This window comes from Rhinoraja longicauda, chromosome 3 (assembly GCF_053455715.1).
Source record: "Rhinoraja longicauda isolate Sanriku21f chromosome 3, sRhiLon1.1, whole genome shotgun sequence".
In the NCBI taxonomy this organism is placed as follows: domain Eukaryota; kingdom Metazoa; phylum Chordata; class Chondrichthyes; order Rajiformes; family Arhynchobatidae; genus Rhinoraja; species Rhinoraja longicauda.
The window spans coordinates 45467959-45489254 of NC_135955.1; the positions used below are offsets into that span (position 1 = coordinate 45467959).

General features: G+C 41.6%; 1 protein-coding gene across 2 annotated transcripts in view; it reads left to right on the forward strand.

Annotated features, from left to right (window-relative positions):
• The first annotated feature begins 60 nt into the window (after positions 1-60).
• The window catches only part of LOC144591967 (spermatogenesis-associated protein 6-like), a 55243-nt gene continuing 34007 nt past the window's right edge, over positions 61-21296 (forward strand). The window contains exons 1-8 of one of the 2 annotated variants that reach the window (XM_078396060.1): positions 61-236; positions 1437-1501; positions 3824-3961; positions 7783-7834; positions 9159-9200; positions 13775-13899; positions 16688-16780; positions 20840-21088. In XM_078396060.1, coding sequence (XP_078252186.1) covers positions 1454-1501; positions 3824-3961; positions 7783-7834; positions 9159-9200; positions 13775-13899; positions 16688-16780; positions 20840-21088 — 747 coding nt within the window. In that variant the 5' untranslated portion in view covers positions 61-236; positions 1437-1453. Of the gene's footprint in view, positions 237-416; positions 442-1436; positions 1502-3823; positions 3962-7782; positions 7835-9158; positions 9201-13774; positions 13900-16687; positions 16781-20839; positions 21089-21296 lie in introns of those variants that run through there. The other variant, XM_078396061.1, reaches the window with a different exon arrangement.

The window sequence follows — 21296 nt, forward strand, 5'->3', positions numbered from 1 at the left end:
TTAGCCGGGCCCAGACCGCTCATTTAATTCCCGCTTGCAAACTATTTCAAAGAGAAGTGAAGCCAGCAGCTCATCGGCCATCCGGACGGACGGGGTGGGAGGGGATAGTTTGGAGCTCAGACACAGCGCCTGACACGGCCAGCGGAGCGGAGGGAACCGGCTTCCACAACGACATCTGGAGGAGCGAGAGCAGCGGCCGGTGCCTTCGCCCCGCGACCCGGCCCCGAGAGACACAGGTAGGGACTGGGACCCGGCCCCGAGAGACACAGGTAGGAGCCGGGACTGGGACCGAGTACAGCGACCCGGCCCCGAGAGACACAGGTAGGGACAGGGACTGGGGCTGAGACTAGGACCGAGCACAGCGACCCGCACCCGCACCCCCCCCCCCCCCCCCGAGAGACACAGGGACCGTGTACCGCGACCCGGCCCCGAGAGACACAGGTAGGGACTGGGACCGAGCACGGCGACCCGCCCCGAGAGACACATGTAGGGACTGGGACCGACAACAGCGACCCGGCCCCGAGAGACACAGGTAGGGACAGGGACTGGGGCTGAGACTAGGACCGAGCACAGCGACCCGCACCCCCCCCCCCCCCCCCCCCCGCCGAGAGACACAGGTAGGAGCTGGGACCGGGGCCGGGGCTGGGACCGTGTACCGCGACCCGGCCCCGAGAGACACGGGTAGGGTCTGGGGGTAAGACCGGGGCTGGGACCCTCGCCCAGCGACCTGGCTCCGTTACCGATTGAGACAGGTAGGAGGCGGGATGGAACACAGTGACTCCCCCCCCCCCCCCCCCCCCGCCGGGAGTGAGACAGGCTGGCGTTAGGAGCGGTAGCGACCAGGCCCCGTTACCGAGAGAGACAGGTAGAAGACGGGACTAGGACCGCAGCTGCCACAGTGCCAGCCTATACTCCCAATCCCAAACTGGCTGTCCATTCCCTCCACAGATGCTGCCTGACCTGCCAAGTTACTCCAGCACCTTGTACTTTACTCTGTAATAACTAGTCTATTCTTTCTGATTTGTGTTTGAGATTAATTTCTCATTTTAACATTCATTTTGAAATAAATGATAACTTTTAATCGAGTACTCTTTCTGTTGGAGTTTTCCAGATCTCATTAATGTTCATTAGGATAGTCTGATTGAAGACGTTATTTTGTTAAAAAAATATCAAATCTAGATTTTAACTGTCAGTTTGACTATTCTCGTTCGTTCTTTTGAAAATTAGATGACTCAATACAATCTCGATAACGAGAGCCCCTTGACACAGGCGACGTGAATTTTTGAAAATGTCTTATTTTCTTGTTGGTCAGACTGTATCGGGCGTGACTAATTCACCAAGGAAACGTGACGCTCCCCGAAGCGGTGGCAGTTTGTATGTCACCAAATAGCAAACATTTTCATTGATTTCTTTTTTAATTGTTATTTTTCATCCAGATTGGTGAATCTGTAAAATGCCTCAAAAAGCTCTCAAGTGTGTCATTCAACTTGAAATTCACGCGGTAAGACACTTATTGTCAACTATTTGCTGACTGTAGAATTAAAATATTGCAACAGTACTGTAAATGTCGATTTAATAGACGAGTAATGCGATATTTAAATATAAACGCGCATCAACAGTAACCAGTTTCGTTTAAATATATGCAAACGTCGACTCTTTCTGTCAAAATAACTTATGCCGCGATTGTTAAAATCCTAGATATTAGAAACAATTGATAATCCAGAATTTCTCTTTACAATCGTCCGTGTTTTGCTACATAAGCGTTTTAATAATCCATGAGTGCAATCTTTAAAAAAACATTTATCCTTTTACAATTGTAAAGTTTCCGTTAGGTTCATATTTATCATTGGTTTATATTTTTCAATAACGTGCCTTCATTTTTTTGCAGACACGAGTGCCTGCTGGAACCTCAAGCAAAAAGCTAGAGCATCTGTGGAGGGAAATGCTCAAACTACTTTTCGGGTCCGGGCCTGTCTTCAAGTCTTGGAGAAAGGCCCCGCCTGTTTCCCTGCACAGATACTACCTGACCTGCTGAGTTCCTCCAACAGTTTGCTTTTTTCCCCTTCAATATATGCTCTTCTTAAACTGTACACTCTCCTCTAGAAGCCTTTCAACAGAGGAAACCGTACAGGTGCTACCCGTGATGTAGTGCCACACGTGGCAACCTCTTTTATTGCAAGCTTGTGAAATTTGATTCTTTTGAAGTTCACGAGACTTTTTGTGACAAGTACAAACAATTTAACTTTATTTTGAAATGACCGATCTCAATCCAATCAACGCCTGTAAAAGTAAATTAATTACCCGTTATGTTTATGCTTTTGTATTAAGTAGAATGCACCAACAGGCAGTTATCTGATTTAAGATCAAATGCAAAGATCGAGTCCTTTGTTACCAACTAAACAATTATTCCGAGCAAAGCATTCTCAAAAGGGATTGGTATGCCCAATCAAGGTCAATAGTTATAGTGGTTAATCAAAAATTCCAGGATCTATTTTAACTGTAATTTCACTACCTATGTGGAGAGATGCCTCGTTGGTTGCTTACCAGCGATGTACATGAATTGGCAGAGCCTCGGAGTATATAACATACAAGATTTTTTTAAATACGCCCTTCTTATAAATCCATGTTTTTTTCTATGAAAAAATTACGATCCTTCAATATCAAGTCCATCTCTGATGATAAATAATACGGTTGGCTACATAAGAATTAAAAAAACATTTTCCAGAGAAAAAGAATGGCAATCCTACGTTGATTACATTTAGATAAAGACAAAACAGGGTATTGAAATCATCCAATCAAATATGGATATAAAGTACCATGTACACTTCCCCTTAAGTCATGCAAGTGTTATTTCATATGTTAAAACACCTCAAAGAAATATGTATACAGTAGATAAATCAAATAGTTAATACTGTCTTGTGAATAGGTCTATTTCATTCATATTTCATATATATACAGCGCGGAAACAGGCCTTTTCGGCCCACCAAGTCCGCACCGCCCAGTGATCCCCGCACATTAACACTATTCTACACACACTAGGGACAAATTTTTTTTTTTTACATTTACCCCGTCAATTAACCTACATACCTGTATGTCTTTGGAGTGTGGGAGGAAACCGAAGATCTCGGAGAAAACCCACGCAGGTCATGGGGAGAACGTACAAACTCCTTACAGACGGCGCCCGTAGTCAGGATCGAACCTGAGTCTCCAGCGCTGCATTCGCTGTAAGGCAGCAACTCTACCGCTGCGCCACCGTGCCGTCTATATCTTGTATCTGCTTCTAGATTTCTTTAATATATATTAACTTTACCAGAATTCTGGAAGTAACGCAAAAACTGTGACAGCAGTTTCAAATTGCTGGAGCCAACTTCATACGTGCCACCAGGAAAGTCAAAAGAGAGAGAACATTAAATAAATATCATAGTATGGAGAATCCAGGCATCCAATTGTACATTGTTTTGTTAATGCACATGCTGTTTGTAATGATGGGACTTAGGAAGTCCTTACTTAATTGTGGAGGACACTAGAGTACAGAAAGTGGCCTACTTTGCTATTGCTGATCATATAAAACAAATAGTCTCTTCTATTGGGATTCTCATATTGCAAAATGTGTGAGTGCATATTTCTATAGGTTTGCAGATGGCTTTTAATATTAAAAATGGTTAGTCTTGTAAATTCTGTAAATTTCAAAATACTTTAATGAGTAGACATGAATAACAAAGATAATTAAATTAGTATTTAATGTACTAAATAAAATGTTATCTCACTTTCTCTTCCACTCCCCCCTCCACCCCCCCTCCACCTTCCACTCCCGTTAATTCAGGTAACCTGTCCAGGTGTGATATTACCAAGGAAAGATGATGTGTACCTCAGTATTTGTATCCTTGGTCAGTACTGGAAAACAAAATGTGTTATTCCAGTTTTCCCTTTGCTTATTCATGAAAAACTGCAATTTGAAAAGGTGAGTTTAGCCAACCTTTGCTTTTGAGTAACTACTGTCAGTAGGTTAAACACTTGAATTTAAATTTAGTAGAATATTGTAAAAAAAACAAAAATGAGATTAGGGTTGTGAATTGTTATTGGAAAAGGGGTTTGATTTCACCAAGACCAAGTGGCTGTAAATGTTAATGGGACAGAGGAGATGGAGATAAAGGGTGGGAGCATGCAAGGCGTTAAAGAGGGAGAGAAGAATAGGGGAAGGGAAAAAAGGAAGTAATAACAAACTGGTGAAGTGGAGGGAGACGGAAAAGGAAAGAGACAAGAGAAGATGGAACATGGTGGAAGAAAATGGAGAAACAGAAGGAGACAGCTAACAAATATATAAAGAAACAGAAAAAAGCTGATGCAGGAGTGCGATAAGATAAAGGAAAGGGCGTGAAGCAACATTTAGAAAGGCACAGTAGAGTAGGGGGCAGAAGAGAAAAGGAGATTAGCAATCGTAGAGGCAATGTGGTTGCACAACAGATAGTGTTGCTGCCTCAGAACCAGCTTCTATCGTGACTTCTGAAGCTATATTGGCGACTGTAAATTAGCTTTACAATGGGTGAGTAGTAATGTGGATAGATTTGAGGTTATCCACCAGTAAAAAATGTAGAAAGACTAAGAATTTTTTAAATGGCAGGAGATTAAAAGAAATTGGTTAAATACCAGGAGTTGTTTCCTTTTTTTTTAAGATGTGGGCATTATTGGACATTCATTTCCCATCCTGAATTGCTCCTGGGAAGGTAGCAGTTAGGTCCCCCTGTGAACTGTTGAAGTTCTTCAGTTTAAACTGCTCTCGGAGTGTTAATAGGATAGAGTTTCACTGAGTAGACCTAGTGACTAAGACAGACCAGGAGTACAGTTGCAAATCAGGGTGGTGTGCAAATTGGAGGGAATTATACAAGTGGTTATGTTTCCATGGGATTGAATAACCTAATCGAGAAGCTGCAGTGCACCTCATGGATGGTACATGCTGTGACAGTTATGCAGAGGTGATGGATGAGTTGCCACTTAAGTAGGCTGCATTGTCTTGGATGATGAGCTTCTGGAGAGTTTTTGGAGCTGCCATTCAGGCAAATGGAGAATACTCCATTCTCCCCATTTCTGCCTTAAGATGATTGAAAGATTTTGCAGTGTCAGGATCTGAGTCATTCACCCTAGAATGTCCAAACTAACATGTTCTTACAGGCATGGATATTTATATGGCTGGTCCAGTTGAGCTTTTACTCTGTGGTGACCTCATGTTAGTGGTCTGAGACTCATCGATGATAATGCCATCAAATGTAAAGTGAAGTAGATGGTTCTTACCTGGTACCTCTGCAGTACAAATGCAAACCTTATTTGCAATATATCACTGTGCCTGAATGTTGCCCTTGGACACTAATTACTGAAAGTTGGTATGGAGTTCAACAGACACAGCAAATGGCATGTTGTTTTTATTACAAGAACAACTGAATACAAGAGTAGAGATGCCTTGCAATGGAAAATTGAGTACGGGTCTAGTCTCAACACCAAAGGAACAATATTGTGGAGCAGAGAAAGTGCAGCATTTTTGGCATTCAAGGCAAGTTAAGTAAATGAGGCCCATACTCAATTTTAGAAAAATGAGGGGTGATCGTATAAAAAAGAAAAATTAAGGAACTTGATGTTAGATGAAGGGTTGCATTTTCCTTGGGCGAGGGTGTCTTTAACTCGATCACCTTCTCAAAATAATGGACAGGTGATTGGGAATCTCTACCTAGAGAAGGCTGTGAATGCTCTGTTACTGAGACTTCAACATATAGATGGATAGAGTTTTAAATATTAAAGGGAAATGAAGGATATGTGATTATAATAAGAAAACAGTGCAACCATGATCTTAATGAATAATATGGTTATCCTTCCTGTTTAATATGTTATTATAGCTACTGGCTAAACAAGGAAGATATGAAAAATTGGAGCACTACTCCTTTATTTTGAATTACCAGGTTACAATCCAACCAGCTGCCCAAAATGAAGCTATTAAAATATATGTAATTTCTGTGTTGAGTAATTACAAATCCTATGCTGGTGCATATTCAGAAACAATGTGGGGGCGTGGCTGTGTTCTGCAGCTGCGGCTCACCGGCAGTCTCTGTCTTTTTTTTTTTTTGTCTATTGTCATCGTTTAATGTACGTTTTGTTCTATTTTTAACTCTGTTTATGTGGGGGGGTGGGGGAAACATTTTTTTTCTAATCTCCTCCACGGAGATGCGACCTTTACCTAGTCGTATCTCCGTTCGCGCTACGGCCTAACATCGTGGAGTCGGCGGCCTCCAGCTGGGATCGACCTTGAAGACTCCAGTCACAGGGCCTGGACTTACCATCTCGGAGGCTTCGGCCGTGGGCCCTGCAGACCGCAACATCGGGAGCTCGCAGGTCCCTGGCTGGCGACCGGCTTTCAAGAGCTCCAGCCGTAGCAGCTTTGACCGCCCCGGAGAGTGAGGTACGATCGACCCGCTCGCAGGCCCCTCATCGCCCTGCGTGGCCTGGCCGCGGCACTTTCCATCGCCCGGTGGGGGCTCAGGACCTTCATCGGCCTGCTCGGCTCGGCTCGGCTCTCGGACTTTCCATCGCCTGGTGGGGGCTTCAAAAGTTGGGAGCCTCGATCGCCTCGTGGCGCCACGGGAGAAGAATGAGGAGGAGATAATGACTTTTCTTTGCCTTCCATCACAGTGAGGAGCAATCACTGTGATGGCTGTTTGTGTTAAAATTGTATCTGTGTGTCCTGTGCTTTTTGTTGTCTACTGCCGGACCCTGACGTGAGAGGACGCTGGCGCTGTTTGTTCGCCGCTTCTCCGTCAGGATAGTTTGTCTGTTTGTTTTTATGTTATGACTGTTTTTGTAAAGCGCTTTGAGCACCTGGTAAAGCGCTATATAAAATAAATGCTGCTTATTATTATTATTATAATGTTGCCCTCTGAGGAATTTTCCTCATGGATATCCTTCAATATTTGCTGTAGAAGTAAAGAACCTGGAAGATGAAAGAAAAGAATAATCTAAATTTAGCAAGGGTGTAAGCTTGATAATTGCATTCATTCTTCCCATTGTTCAGACATTGACAAAGACATATCACTGTATAGATGCATGAAATAGATTTTTTCTTTCATGTAGGCTGTTTGAGCTTCATATCACTATTTAATTAGAGGAGCACAGACGTGTCTGATCATTAGGAAGTTATTTCCAACAGTGTCCTCTAGATTATCCCAGCATTTTATGCTCTCTTCCACAACTAATAAAATGGATCCAAGAGAGTAAAGATTAGGTATTTGCCTGATAGATACAATCAATTAAATGAAGGTAGTTGTATGGTTGATGCATTAAATGAAATAAAGGTTTGGCTGATTAACAATGTGGATGAGTAGGGTAACATAGTATAGTGATTGTGTTACTAGGCTAATATTTAGAGACTCGGAATTCAGGGACACAAGTTAAAATTTCTTCATGTTGAATTTAGTCACTATTTCTCATGTGGGTAAGTGATAAACCAATTGCTTGTGTTATGTCCATTTTGATTCAGCCTTCAGAACCCTGGATATATGTTTGATTGACTACAGGTATGTTTGACAACCGCCACATAACTTAAGCAATAAGGCCAGCAGGTTATATGCAACTGCATTACGATAATTCATTTAGATTCACATAAGCTCTAAGTTCCATGTGATTTTGGCAATCTTTACCACGTATTGCTTCTTGTGTTTTGGTTTTATAATGTTGTTTTTATCATGTGTTCATTTACAATTTGTATGCCACAATTTCATCCATCTACATTCACTTCAACAGGTGTTTGGGAAAGATATTATTGATCCTGCTGATGTGGCTGCTTTTCTAGAATGTATGTATAAAAATCAATAATTATTTTATTGTATGCACATAACCTCGTACCAAAATGTTAGTCAGCCAACCCTTATTGTTGGCAGTAAGAAGGACTTGCAAAAACTATTGTATTTAACATTCAGTTCACTGCTAAACATTACAATCTAATACATTGATTTCAGTAAGCTCTATGAAAATTTTGCCTTGTTTTGCTACAAAGATTAAAGTAATTCTTAAGTCAGATAAGACTAAAATGGTAACTCATTTTGCATTCATTGCAGCACTCCTGACTTTAAATCATGAAAATTAAAATCAATTCCAAAACTTGGGGGCTAAATAGGGTGAGCCTGAAACAAAGAATTAGGATCATAATGTATGATCAATCCATATTTTTGGTGGCAATGCAGGCAACGTACCAGCTTCCTGCTGTGCTCTCATTTGATGATTTTTATATTCTGCCAGCACTAATTTTGCTTTCCATTGCTGAGCACCGAGCAGACTCCAAAACATGAATAGCAAACTCCAATTGAAACTACCATGTTATTTTCAATGGGGAGATAACTGGAGCAAATCTGATACTCATGGAGGATATGCACCTAATGTGAAAAATAATTTTAAAATGGCTTAACTTGGAAGAGAACAGGTCTTCAGATGCGGTGGAAGAGGTGAAAATATTGGACCATGAAGACTTTACGACAAGTCTTCATGCAAAAAGGAAATTAGAGTAGACAGATAATGATGTCAGTGCCAGGGGGGGGTCGATGTATGGTTCAGTCTACAGACAGAAAAAGGCTATAATGACCTCGCACCAAACGGCAAGATCAATGAATGCATCTTCAAAACTTGTTTCTCACCAAGTGCACATAGTGTCGGACTCTGCTTAGTTTATCTTGCTCGTCACTCACAATCGGGGAATGTAAGTGGTGTGGCAAGTAAGAGAAGGTGACATCAGTGGAATCCACCTGTGAAATTCCAGTCCCATGCTTGGTAATGCATACTGCAAACAAAAGGGGAGTTATATGGATATGGTGTAATTCCATGTGCATGTTTGCGCAAATCATATCATCAATTCAAGAGTGATTTGCAAATGAAAATGCCTAATTGAATTTACAGTGTGACATGGTTTAACTCACTGCAATAGAAATCCATTCTGGAAATTACCAAATATCACAGCACTAAAAGTATATGGAATTGCTAGGCCAAGTGATAACATAAATAGGAAAACATATTTTATTAGTTTTGTATTTCTGAAGACAAAAATATATTCCTTATGCTTTTTTAATTTAAAATATTTATCTCCATAACTTCTAAAATTTTGCTAATGATATTTCTTTTTTTTTCAGGTGATGATACAAAATTTGAATTAGTCCAGTTCACTTCTTCAGGTATTATTATTCATTGAAGTACAGCAATATTTCCAAGTTTTTATTTTAAAGGGCAGATGTAGTTTGCTCAGATTTCAATTCGTTTTAGCCACTGTGCATATGCAGATACATTAATGAATAGTTGACATTTTTTGGCATGACTGATGACTAACAATTTACTGATGGGATTTGAATTTATGAAACTTGGAACAACTTGCATATATGTAGCACCTTTTAAAGTAGTAAAACATCCCAGTGCAGGAACATTATATCTCAAAATGTAAAACTAGCCTGCTGTGTAAGCATTAGGATTAGCTATTGAAAGCTTTATCAAAAAGGAGAAAGATGGTAAAGTGAAGAGCTGTATGGAGGAAATTCAAGAGCTTAAATCTGTTGGAGTTGACAATGTGAATTGATTAGATCAGAGGTGCAGCACTTAAAGATTAAAGTCACAAGAGGTGAGGAGCAAAATAACATAGATGTAGTACATCTAAAATTAAAATTAAAATGGCCAGAATTACTTCACAGGTCTGACAAGTGTGGGGAAATATTTTAAACAAAGTGAGTTGATATTTCAGCTGAATGGCCTTTCATTGTTGATAAAAGTTAAAGAAGTTTGACACAAGAAAAAATGAGTGTAGAAAGGAACTCGGTGGAAAAGCTCTACTTGGGTGGAAGGCAGGTGAGATCAAGCAACAAAAGGACATAGCAGTGAAAGTTAAGAAAGGATAAGGCGGCATTATGTCAATGTATAAATTTTAATGAGAACAGCAGGATCATTATCTGAAATTATCAAAGGAAAGTGCTGTGGATCTATAAATCTGAAACAAATGAGAAATGCTGGAAATGCTTAATATCTGAGATTGGTGAATGCCGTAAGCCAGATCACATTGGGCCCAGCTTACGCTTCCCCTGCTTTACAAGCTACGCAGCTACTGACATCCACCCAATGTTGCTGCATTTCTGCAAAAATAGAAATGTCCACAGGTGACAAATTAAGAAGATAGACACAAAGCTGGAGTAACTCAGAGGGACAGGTAGCATTTCTGGAGATAAGGAATGGGTGACGTTTCGAGTTGAGACCCTTCTTCAGACCCCATAGCCAAATATGAATTTATGCAGTCAGTGGTCTTTCGCGTTATTTCTAAATGCCTCCATTTAGGAACAATTTAAAAAAAATATTTACAACAATAAAATCAAGTCACTTAAATATTAATATTTTAAGCAATTTACATATTTAATGTAATTTTACATGATTCTTAATGTTTTTATTTATATTAATCCAATTACATGTGCAATATGGAAATTACCTAAAATATTAGTATTAATTTAAACATTTCAAAAAACAAACTACTCGGCTGCTGTTATAGAAGTTCGTTGATACCATTCATGGGACTTGCTTGATGCTCAGCTACAGGTGATGCAAAGTCAGAAAAAAAGTATCTGGTCCCTCAGCTTGGTGTGTTATGTTACTGGTAACCCCATGGCAAAGTGAGAGATGTGGTGAACCAGCAACTGACTTCCAGCATATTCAAAGTTCAGAAGATGCTTACATACATACTGAAACGACCAGGCAGCTTGCAGAATCACCAGCTTGCCAATAGTGTGATCTGGCATAGCTGAATTGGAAGGCAGTGACATATCAAGTCCAAAGATTAGCTGCCATTCATCATTCTTGCATTGCGCTTCACAAAAAAATTGTAGAAGGGTGGATTGAGATATAGAAACAAAATAACAAGTAAGCAGGAGTTCACTATCATGCTTAACTGGTCAGCGGTATCCTACAAAGAAGTCACCCAGGTTGTATTTGATCTTCAACATATATACAGGATTTTAATGTAAGAAAATAACTGCAGATGCTAGTACAAATCGAAGGTATCACAAAATGCTGGAGTAACTCAGCAGGTCAGGCAGCATCTAGGAGAGAGGGAATGGGTGATGTTTCGGGTCGAGACCCTTCAGACTGATGTCGGGGGGGGCGGGACAAAGAAAGGATATAGGTGGAGACAGGAAGACAGTGGGAGAACTGGGAAGGGAGGGGGAAGAGAGGGACAGAGGAACTATCTAAAGTTGGAGAAGTCAATCTTCATACCGCTGGGCTACAAGCTGCCCAAGCGAAATATAAGGTGCTGTTCCTCCAATTTCCAGTGGGCCTCACTATCGCACTGGAGGAGGCCCATGACAGAAAGATCAGACTGGGAGTGGGAGAGGGAGTTTAAGTACTCAGCCACTGGGAGATCAGGTTGGTTAAGGTGGACTGAGCGAAGGTGTTGAGCGAAACGATCGCCGAGCCTGCGTTTGGTCTCGCCGATGTAAAGAAGTTGACATCTAGAGCAGCGGATACAATAGATGAGGTTGGAGGAGGTGCAGGTGAACCTCTGTCTCATCTGGAAAGACTGTTTGGGTCCTTGGATGGTGTTGAGGGGGGAGGTAAAGGGACAGGTGTTGCATCACCTGCAGTTGTAGGGGAAAGTGCCTGGGGAGGGGGTGTTTTGGGTAGGAAGGGATGAGTGGAGCAGGGAGTTACAGGGGTAATGGTCACTGCGGAACGCTGAAAGGGGAGGAGATAGGAAGATGTGGCCGATAGTGGGGTCCCGTTGGAGGTGACGGGAATGTTGGAGGATGATTTGTTGGATACACTGGCTGATGGGGTGGAAGGCGAGGACAGGGGGATTATGTCCCGCCCCCCTGACATCAGTCTGAGGAAGGGTCTCGACCCAAAACGGCACCCATTCCCTCTCTCCTAGATGCTGCCTGACCTGCTGAGTTACTCCAACATTTTGTGATACAGGATTTTAATGATCTTCTCACCATTTTATTTTTCTTATTTTTTTTTAGGATTACATTTTGCTCAAAAATCATGATTTAGAAAACAGAATACAAATCATAGGGACAGGCCCTTCAGCCCACAATATCCTTGCCGAACATGGTGTCAGGTTAAACTAATCTCCTCTGCCTGCACATGGTCCATGTCCAAGCATATCCATGTGCTTATCTAAAACCCTCTTAAATGCCACTATCGTATCTGCCTCCACCACCCCTTCTAGCAGTGTGTTCCACACACCCACCACTCTGCAAAAACTTGTCCCACACCTTTTCATTAAATTTTGTCCCTCCTGCCTTAAAGCTATGCCCGCCAGACTTTGTCATTTCCACCATGGGAAAGAGGTTCTGTTTATCTAGATCTCTCCTCATTTTATATACTTCTATCAGGTCTCCCCTCAGCCTCCTACACTCCAGAGAAAAAACAATAGCTAATATCTTCCAATTTCTTCCTACATGAAAAATAGCTGGTTCATTTAGCAAATATGTGAAAAGTCCCACATTTTTCCTTACACAAATGCAAATAGTAATGGGTGCGTCATTCTTGGGCTACATCTTTTCCTGTTTAATCTGATGAAATATGTCGGCTGCCAAAGTAGAGATTCAAGTTTATGATTGTATTTCTGAGTCAAATATGAATGCAGTATTCAGCAATTTTATCTTACAGCATTAAGCATCAATTGGACAATCTATTGAAGTTTGAAGAATTGATGATTTAAGTTTCCTCCTTTCATGTCCTGCTGCTGTACTTAAACATGAATTCCACTTTGCACCTCAATGCAGCCATGCAATAAAGCATTGTTAACCCAAATTAGTCATGATTTACGCCTGAAGACAATGAAACAACGATGATACTTATTTTCTTTCATTAAAAATGACCATTTCATCTAGTACTGCAATAGTGAGCATAATTAATGCTGTGCACAGAATCTTTTGGTTTGCTTATTTTAGGGGTAAGTTTTATAAACCATGTTTTTTTGTGTGTGTGTACATAACAAGTACATGTAAGAAAATATTGGATGCAATGTCCATGATATTCCATTCAATTACTCTAATTTTCTTTCACCATATCATCTCCAGTTGATACTTGGATCTGCAAATGTGCTTGTATTTCCTTTATCTGTAATCAATTTTTGGTTCGGGTTGTGTTCTCATTTCCTTTTGCCCCGAGTAGCCATTTTCAATACTGTTCAGCATATTTTGTCAGATTTTTTTCATTTTTCTATCCTTGTGAATATACTATCTAATTTTAAAAATATTCAGTTTTAATGCTCAATTTGAAGTTAGTATGTTACAATAGAATATTAACAGTATATTACACCTCATAACTGGTTAAATTGATGGCTTCCTGGTTTAAACATTTACAGCTTTGTTTACATTAGAATTTGTAAACTAGCAATAACACCAAGAAACACATCTTAATGTCCAGTCTTGGGATATTGTTGGCATTAAATTGTCAGTGAGTAGGATAACAATTAGTTTCCATGCACAATCTAGATGTTTCAAATTGAATACAAATGGGAAATGAGTTGAGGAATCAGGAAGGAGGTTTATGTCAGGCAGAATTTTACGAAGAGTATAAATAATAGTCCCAGATGCAATTTTCTGTTACATTACATCAGCTTTTATATCAGTATGGACATTGCTTCCAAATTTTAATAACTGGAAGAATCAATGATGAACCATTTGAACAATCATTGGCAATAATGCACAGATATAAACTTGCAAATTGTAGTCAAAAAACTAACACTATTTTCATTTTCTGGCTGTAGTGAATGAAACATTAGCAAACTATGAAGATGATACAAGAAATTTCTTATTCCCTGAGCCGAAGTTAACTCCTTCATACCCAGGTGTAGACAGAGAAGTGCTGATGAGACGATGTTCAACAGTTTTCGTAAGACATTTTCATTTGACTGAAATCAGGATTTCTAGTTTAGTTTATGTTTGTTTCCAGTGTTAAGCTCCTGATGAAGTTAGTTCTTTACAATATGTTAGAATTTTCACAGGTGCACCTGTGGACCAGGCTTAAACTATGACTTTCAGTGATATCCATCGATCCATTTAACTATAAGCAATGTGCACACAATTTGGATATTTCTGCTATCTTTCACCCAGCACCTTGGCACCAACACTCCTGTACACAATGCCCTGTTCCTCACTGGGTGAATAAACAGACCATTACTGAAATGAATTACAACTGGTGGAGCTGCTGTCTCACAATGCCTGACAGCCGGGTTCAATCGTGACCTCGGATGCCTACTATATGGAGTTTGCATATTCTCCCCCTGGGTTTCCTCCGTGTGCATTGGTGGAGGGGGAGGAGGAGGAGGAGGGGGGGGGCTCATGTCATACTGAAGAGAATTAGGCCATTTGGTCCATTGAGTCTGCTTTGCCATTCGATCTATTTCTCCCTCACCCCCATTCTCCTGCCTACTCCCCATAATGTTTGACACAATTACTGATCAAGAACCTATTAATTGCTGCTTTAAAAATGCCCAATGAGTTGGCATCCTGTCTGTAGCAATGAATTCCACAGATTCACCATCCTCTGGCTAAATAAATTTCTCCTCATCGCCATTCTAAAAGTATGTCCTTTTATTCTGCATCTGTGTCCTAAACTGCACAGAGTACGGGTCCAGAGAGAGAGCTAGATAGAGCTCTTAAGGATAGCGGAGTCAGGGGGTATGGGGAGAAAGCAGGAACGGGGTACTGATTGAGAATGATCAGCCATGATCACATTGAATGGCGGTGCTGGCTCGAAGGGCTGAATGGCCTACTGCACCTATTGTCTATTGTCAGAGCCTTTAACATTATCCTACACACTAGGGACAGTTTACAATTTTACTGAAATCAATTGACCTGTGTTTAGAGATACAGTGCAGACAAATGCCCTTCGGCCCACAGTCTGTGCCGACCAGTGATCCCCACACAGTAACACTAACCTACACACACTAGGGACAATTTTACATTCATACCAAGTCAATTAACCTACAAACCTGTAGGTGTTTGGAGTGTGGACGGAAGTCGAAGATCTGAGAAAATCCACACAGGTCACGGGTATTGAACCCGGCTCTCTGGTGCTGTAAGGCAGTCGCTCAATCGCTGAACTACCGTGCCACCCTGAATGTCTTTGGAGTGTGGTAGAAAACCCATGTGGTCATAGGGAGAATGTACAAACTCCTTAAGATAATACCTATAGCCAGGATCAAACCAGGGTCTCTGGTGATGTAAGGCAGCAACTTTATTGCAATACCACTGTGCCACCCTCCTAGATTATTCTCGTAAACCTCTGGATACTCTCCAATGCCAGCACATCCCTTCCTCATTATGGGACCTAAAACTACTACAACATTCCAAATGAGGTCTGAGCAGTACCTCAGACAAACTCGTCATTACATCCTTACTTTTGTATTCTAGTCCTCTTGAAATTAATGCTGACATTGCATTTGCTTTCCTTACCAGTGACTCAACCTGCAAATTAACCTTCAGGGAATCATGCACCATCATTCACAAGTCCCTTTGCACCTCTGATTTCTGAGTCTCCACCTTTACTCATTCTACCAAATTGCATGACATACACTTTGCTATGCTTGAGACCATTTCCCACTTCTTTGGCCACTCTCCCAACCTGTCCAAGCTCTTCTGCAGAATCCCTGCTTCCTCAACACTACCTGCTCTTCCACCTATCTTCATATCTTCTACAAACTTGGCTACAAAGCTATCAATTCCATCATCTAGATCATTAGCATGTAATGTTAAAAGTAGCGGACCCAACACCGACCCCTGTGGAACACCACTAGTCACTGGCAGCCAATCAGAAAAGGCTCCCTTTATTCCCACTGTTTGTCTTCTACCAGTCAGCCAATCTTCTATCCATGCTCGTACCTTGCCTCTAATACCATGGGCTCCTATCTTGTTTAGCAGCTTCATATACGGCACCTTATTGAAGGCCTTCTGAAAATCCAAGTAAACAACATCCACTGACTCTTTGTTCATCCTGCTTGTTATTTCCTCAAATTCCATAGATTTGTCATACAAGATCTCCCCTAAACAAAACATGTTGACCTTGGCCTATTTTATCATATCCTTCCAAGTATCCCGAAACCTAATTTTTTATAATGGACTCTACAATCGTACCAATCACTGAAGTCAGGCTAACTGGCCGACAATTCCCTTTCTTTTGCCTCACTCCCTTCTTAAACATTGGAGTTACATTTGCGATTTTCAACCATTTCTGACTTTAGTGATTTTTGAAAGATCACCATTAATGCCTCTTTCAAAATCCTGGGGTGTAATCTATCTGGTGCAGGTGACTGATCCACCTGCAGACCTTGCAGCTCCAATGCACCTTCTCCTTAGCATTAGCGACTGCACTCCCTTCTGCCCCCTTACTGATTTGAAATTCTGACATGTTGCCGGTGTCTTCTACTGTAAAGACTGACACAAAAACCTTATTTGGTTCATCCACCATTTCTTTGTTCCCCATTACTACTACTACAACATCATTTTCCAGCAGTCCAGTGTCCACTCTTGCCTCTCTTTTGTCAAAGTTTTGTATATACTTCTGTTTTGGCTCCCCACCTGTTGGAAAAATCACTTTTACTATTTAGACATCAAAACACACTTTCAAAAACAGTTCAGTATATTATACTACTAATTCAACATTTCAATCGATATTGCAGTTAATTTCACCAAAATTGGAATTTTCTACAACAACAACAATCACAGAGTTTTCTCCGAGATTTACAAAGAGAATTTCTTCCAGTTTATGCCTGGTAAGTCATGTATGTGCTTCATTGTTTTTTGACCATCCATTATACAAACTATTTATAATTAAAGCTTTATAACCATTTGTGATTTAATAAAAAGTTTAAATTGAAAATAATTGATTTAATTTCATGTGATCCACATGATTTGTAGTATCCACAATGCCTTTGTTTAATTGTGGCATTAAAAACAATCAAATTATCGGAGCAATGAAATATAACTTTATTGTTCCTGAAAACTTGTCAGATTGTGGTATAAGATGTTGGTGAGGCCACATTTAGAGTATTGTATTCAGTTCTGGACACCATGTTACAGGAAAGATATTGTCAAGCTGGAAAGGGTACAGAGAAAATTTACAAGGATGTTTCCAGAGCTAGAGGGTCTCTGCTATAGGGAGAGGTTGAGTAGACTGGTACTCTGTTCCTTGGAGTACCAGGAGGTTGAGGAGTGATCTGATAAAGGTGTATAAAATCATGAGAGGAATAGATAGTCTCTTGCCCAGAGTAGGCGAATCGAGGACAAGAGGACATAGGTTTAAGGTGAGGGGGAAAAAAATTAATAGGAATCTGAGGGATACCTTTTACACACAAAGTGTGGTGGGGGTATGGAACAAGCTGCCAGAGGATGTAGTTGAGGCAGGGACTATCCCAACATTTAAGAAACAGATTTAAGAAACAGTAGGAAAGAACAGCAGATGCTGGTTTAAACCGAAGACGGACACAAAAAGCTGGAGTAACTCAGCGGGACAGGCAGCATCTCTGGATAGAAGGAATGGGTAACGTTTCGGGTTGAGACCCTTCATCCGACTGAGTCAGGGGAGAGGGAGGATTCAGAGATGTATGAAGTGTATGGTGTGAAAACGAGACAAAAGGGATGGAGATCAAGGAAAATGTAGAGTAGATCATTATTAGCTAGGAGAAAATAACAACAAAGCAAACAGATAAAATATAAATGAGGACAGTCAGACTAGTCGGAGAACTGGGAAGGGGGAGGGATGGAGAGAGAGGGAAGGTAAGGGTTACTTAAAATTTTCATATTTCAGATACAGCGCGGAAACGCCTTTTCGGCCCACCAAGTCCGCGCCACCCAGCGATCCCCGCACACTAACACTATCCTACACACACTAGGGACAATTTTTACATTTTACCCAGTCAATTAACCTACAAACCTGTACGTTCGAGAAGTCAATATTAATACTGCTGAGGTGTAAGCTGCCCAAGCGAAATATGAGTTGTTCCTCCAAATTGCGCTGGGCCTCACTCTGACAATGGAGGAGGCCCAGGACAGAAGGTCAGTGTGGGATTGAGAGAGGAAAGTTAGTGTTTAGCAACCGGGAGATCAGGTAGGTTTAGGCAGACTGAGCGGAGGTGTTCAGTGAAACGATCGCCGAGCCTGCGCTTGGTCTCGCTGACATATAGGAGTCCACACCTGGAACAGCAGATACAGTAGATGAGGTTGGAGGAGGTACGTGAACCTCTGCCTCGCATGAAAAGACTGTCGGGTACCTTGGACGGAGCCGAGGGGGGAGGTCTAGGGACAGGTGTTGCATCACCTGCGGTTGCTGGGGAAAGTACCTGGGGAGGGGGTGGTTTGGATGGGAAGGGACGAGTTGACCAGGGAGTTGCGGAGGGAACGGTCTCGGCGGAAAGGGGAAAGGGGAAAGGGATAGAGATGAGAAGATGTGGCTAGTGGTGGGATCCAATTAGAAGCGGCGAAAATGCCAGTGAATTATGTGCTGTATGCTATGGCTGATGGGGTGAAAGCTGAGGACCAGAGGGACTCTGTCTCTGTTGCGACTAGGGGGAGGGGTACAAGGGCGGAGCTGCGGGATATCGAGGAAACTAGTGAGGGCTTCATCTCTGATGGAAGAGAGGAACCCCATTCCCTAAAGAATGAGGACATCTCTGGTGTCCTGGTATGGAACACCTCATCTTGGGCACAGATGCGGCTTAGATAGAGGAATTGTGAGTAGGACTCCACAGGAAGCAGGGTGGGGAAAAGTGTGGTCTAGATAGCTGTGGGAGTCAGTGGGTTTGTAATAAATGCCAGTAGTTAGACTATCTCCTGTGATGGAGACGGTGAGATCAAGAAATGATAGGGAGATATCGGAGATGGTCCAAATAAAGATGAGTGCAAGATGAATATCAGTAGTAAAGTTAATGAAGTCAGTGATTTGGCATGGGTGCAGGAGGTAGCACCGATGCAGTCGTCGATGTTGCAGAGATATTCGGGGATAGGGCCCATGTACACCTGGAACAGAAATTGTTCAATGTTAGCTAGGGCAGCTTACACCCCAGCGGTATTAAGATTGACTTCTCTAACTTCAGGTAACCCTTGCCTTCCGTCTCTCTCCATCCCTCCCCCTTCCTAGTTCTCTGACTAATCTGACTGTCCTTGTTTACATTTTATCTCTGTTTGCTTTGTGTTACCTTCTCCTAACTAACAATGATCTAATCTACATTTTCCTTGATCTCCCCTGACAGTCTGAACAAAGGGTCTCGACCCAAAATGTCATCCAGAAATGTTGCCTGTCCCGCTGAGTTACTCCAGCATTTTGTGTCTATAGACAGGTTCATGAATAGGACAAGTTTGGAGGGGGATGGGCCAAACGTGGGCAGGTGGGACTAGTGTAGCTGTGACATATTGGCCGATGTGGGCAAATTGGGCCGAAGGGCTTGTTTCCACACTGTATCACTCTGACTCTAAATACATGTGGCCCCTGCGTTACTCAGGTTAGGTTATGTTACTAGAAAAATATTTGTATCGTAATTTTCTGTGATATAAATCCTTTCCCTTTGAATCTCATTGTATAAGTGAAGATGCATAGCTACCGGATGTTCCCTGTCATTAAGCCATTTTATTGCTGATGACTAAGTGACTGACTGCCATTACTTAACCGCTGTCTCAAGGGATAAACAAGGTTTGTGTGAAAGAAACAAAATAAATCATTACGTTTTATTTTTAGTCTCATTATGTGCAGCAATAAGATTTGACATGAAATCATTTTGTCAATTGGGTTGGCAGTCATTACCATGTCCCTCCTTTGCTGTGTTCTCTCCAGTCTGAGGACAAGTGAAAAGACATCTCAGGATGCAGCACTGCTGTACTTTTCATCTGCAAGGCATTTTGTCTGACGCACAAGGTTCATAGATTAGCAACGTTTTTAAGAAGAGGGAATGTCAGGGAAAGGGGAGGGACTTCAGAATTGCATTCATGGGTGAAAGGCGATGTAGAAGGAATTCAGTGGGATAATGGGTTAATGGAAGTGAAGTAAAGGCCAAGGGATTAATTTAAGGTGCTCGTGCAAGAACTGGGCATAGCTACTACACAATACATCATGTCAGAGAAAATCACTCGGATGAAGAGCAACGCATTGCTGTACTTTTTTTAGTTTAGTTTTAGAGATACAACGCGGAAACAGGCCCAACGGCCTACTGAGTCTGCGCCGACCAACAGTCCCCATACACCAACACTATCCTATGTACACTAGGGACAATTTACCAAGCTAATTAGCCTACAAACCTGTACATCTTTGGAGTGTGGGAGGAAACCGGAGGAGACCCATGCAGGCCACAGGGAGAACGTATAAACGCCATACAGACAAGCACCTGAAGTCAGGATCAACCCCAGGTCTCCGGCGCTACAAGGCAGCAACTCTACCATTGCACCAGCTGAGACCTCTGTTCATATGTCCTCATGCTGGAGTGAACGCAGCAAAGGAGGGACTTGGATGTGACTGCCAACTCAATGAATGCAGTGATGACATATCCAAATTTTGACTCATAGTATTGAGTGACTAAAAATGAAAATTGGCAAAAAGTTTCATTGTGAATTCCATAAGTGAATTTTATTGTATATCTCAAATTTTTGGATAGAGATTTGTGAATTTTGGAAGGGTGGGTTTCAATTACCCAAATTACTATACTGTGGGAATGGTCTGTACTCGCTTTTGTGTATGAGAGACATTTCCACTGCTTCCACTGAAGCCGACAAGGTAAAACATTTAAAAAAAGGCCATATCATTAAGCAACAGCATCCATTTTTTTAAACTTCATTTGCTTTATCAGTCAGACAATGGAAGAAAAGAGAATCCAATCAGAAGACCCAGATGTGCAAAATCATTTAACCTGATAGGAAGATCATGCACTGAAAGGAGGTCTGATAAGGAACCGAAGAAGCCACTAACACTGAGCAGGTCAAGATCCCTTTCTCCTTACTGCAGGAGGTGTTTACTTGAACTTCGTCGAGATGATACGCAGCACACACCACCACAAAAGTCAGAAACTATTTCCAGGCGACCTTTTACGATCGAAACTGTAAGTATTTTTAAAGTGAATATAATTAAGTGTTAATTGAGGAATATTGAATAATGGTGGGTTTCTCAAACATGTTTAAAGAGATTTGGAGTAGAGCATTGAAAAAGAAACACAAGGAATCAATGATTTTGAGGATTTCAAGCACTATTTGCAAGGAAAACTTGAAATAGATGATTTAGAGGTAGGTTTGAAGCTCAGCTCTTGGTCA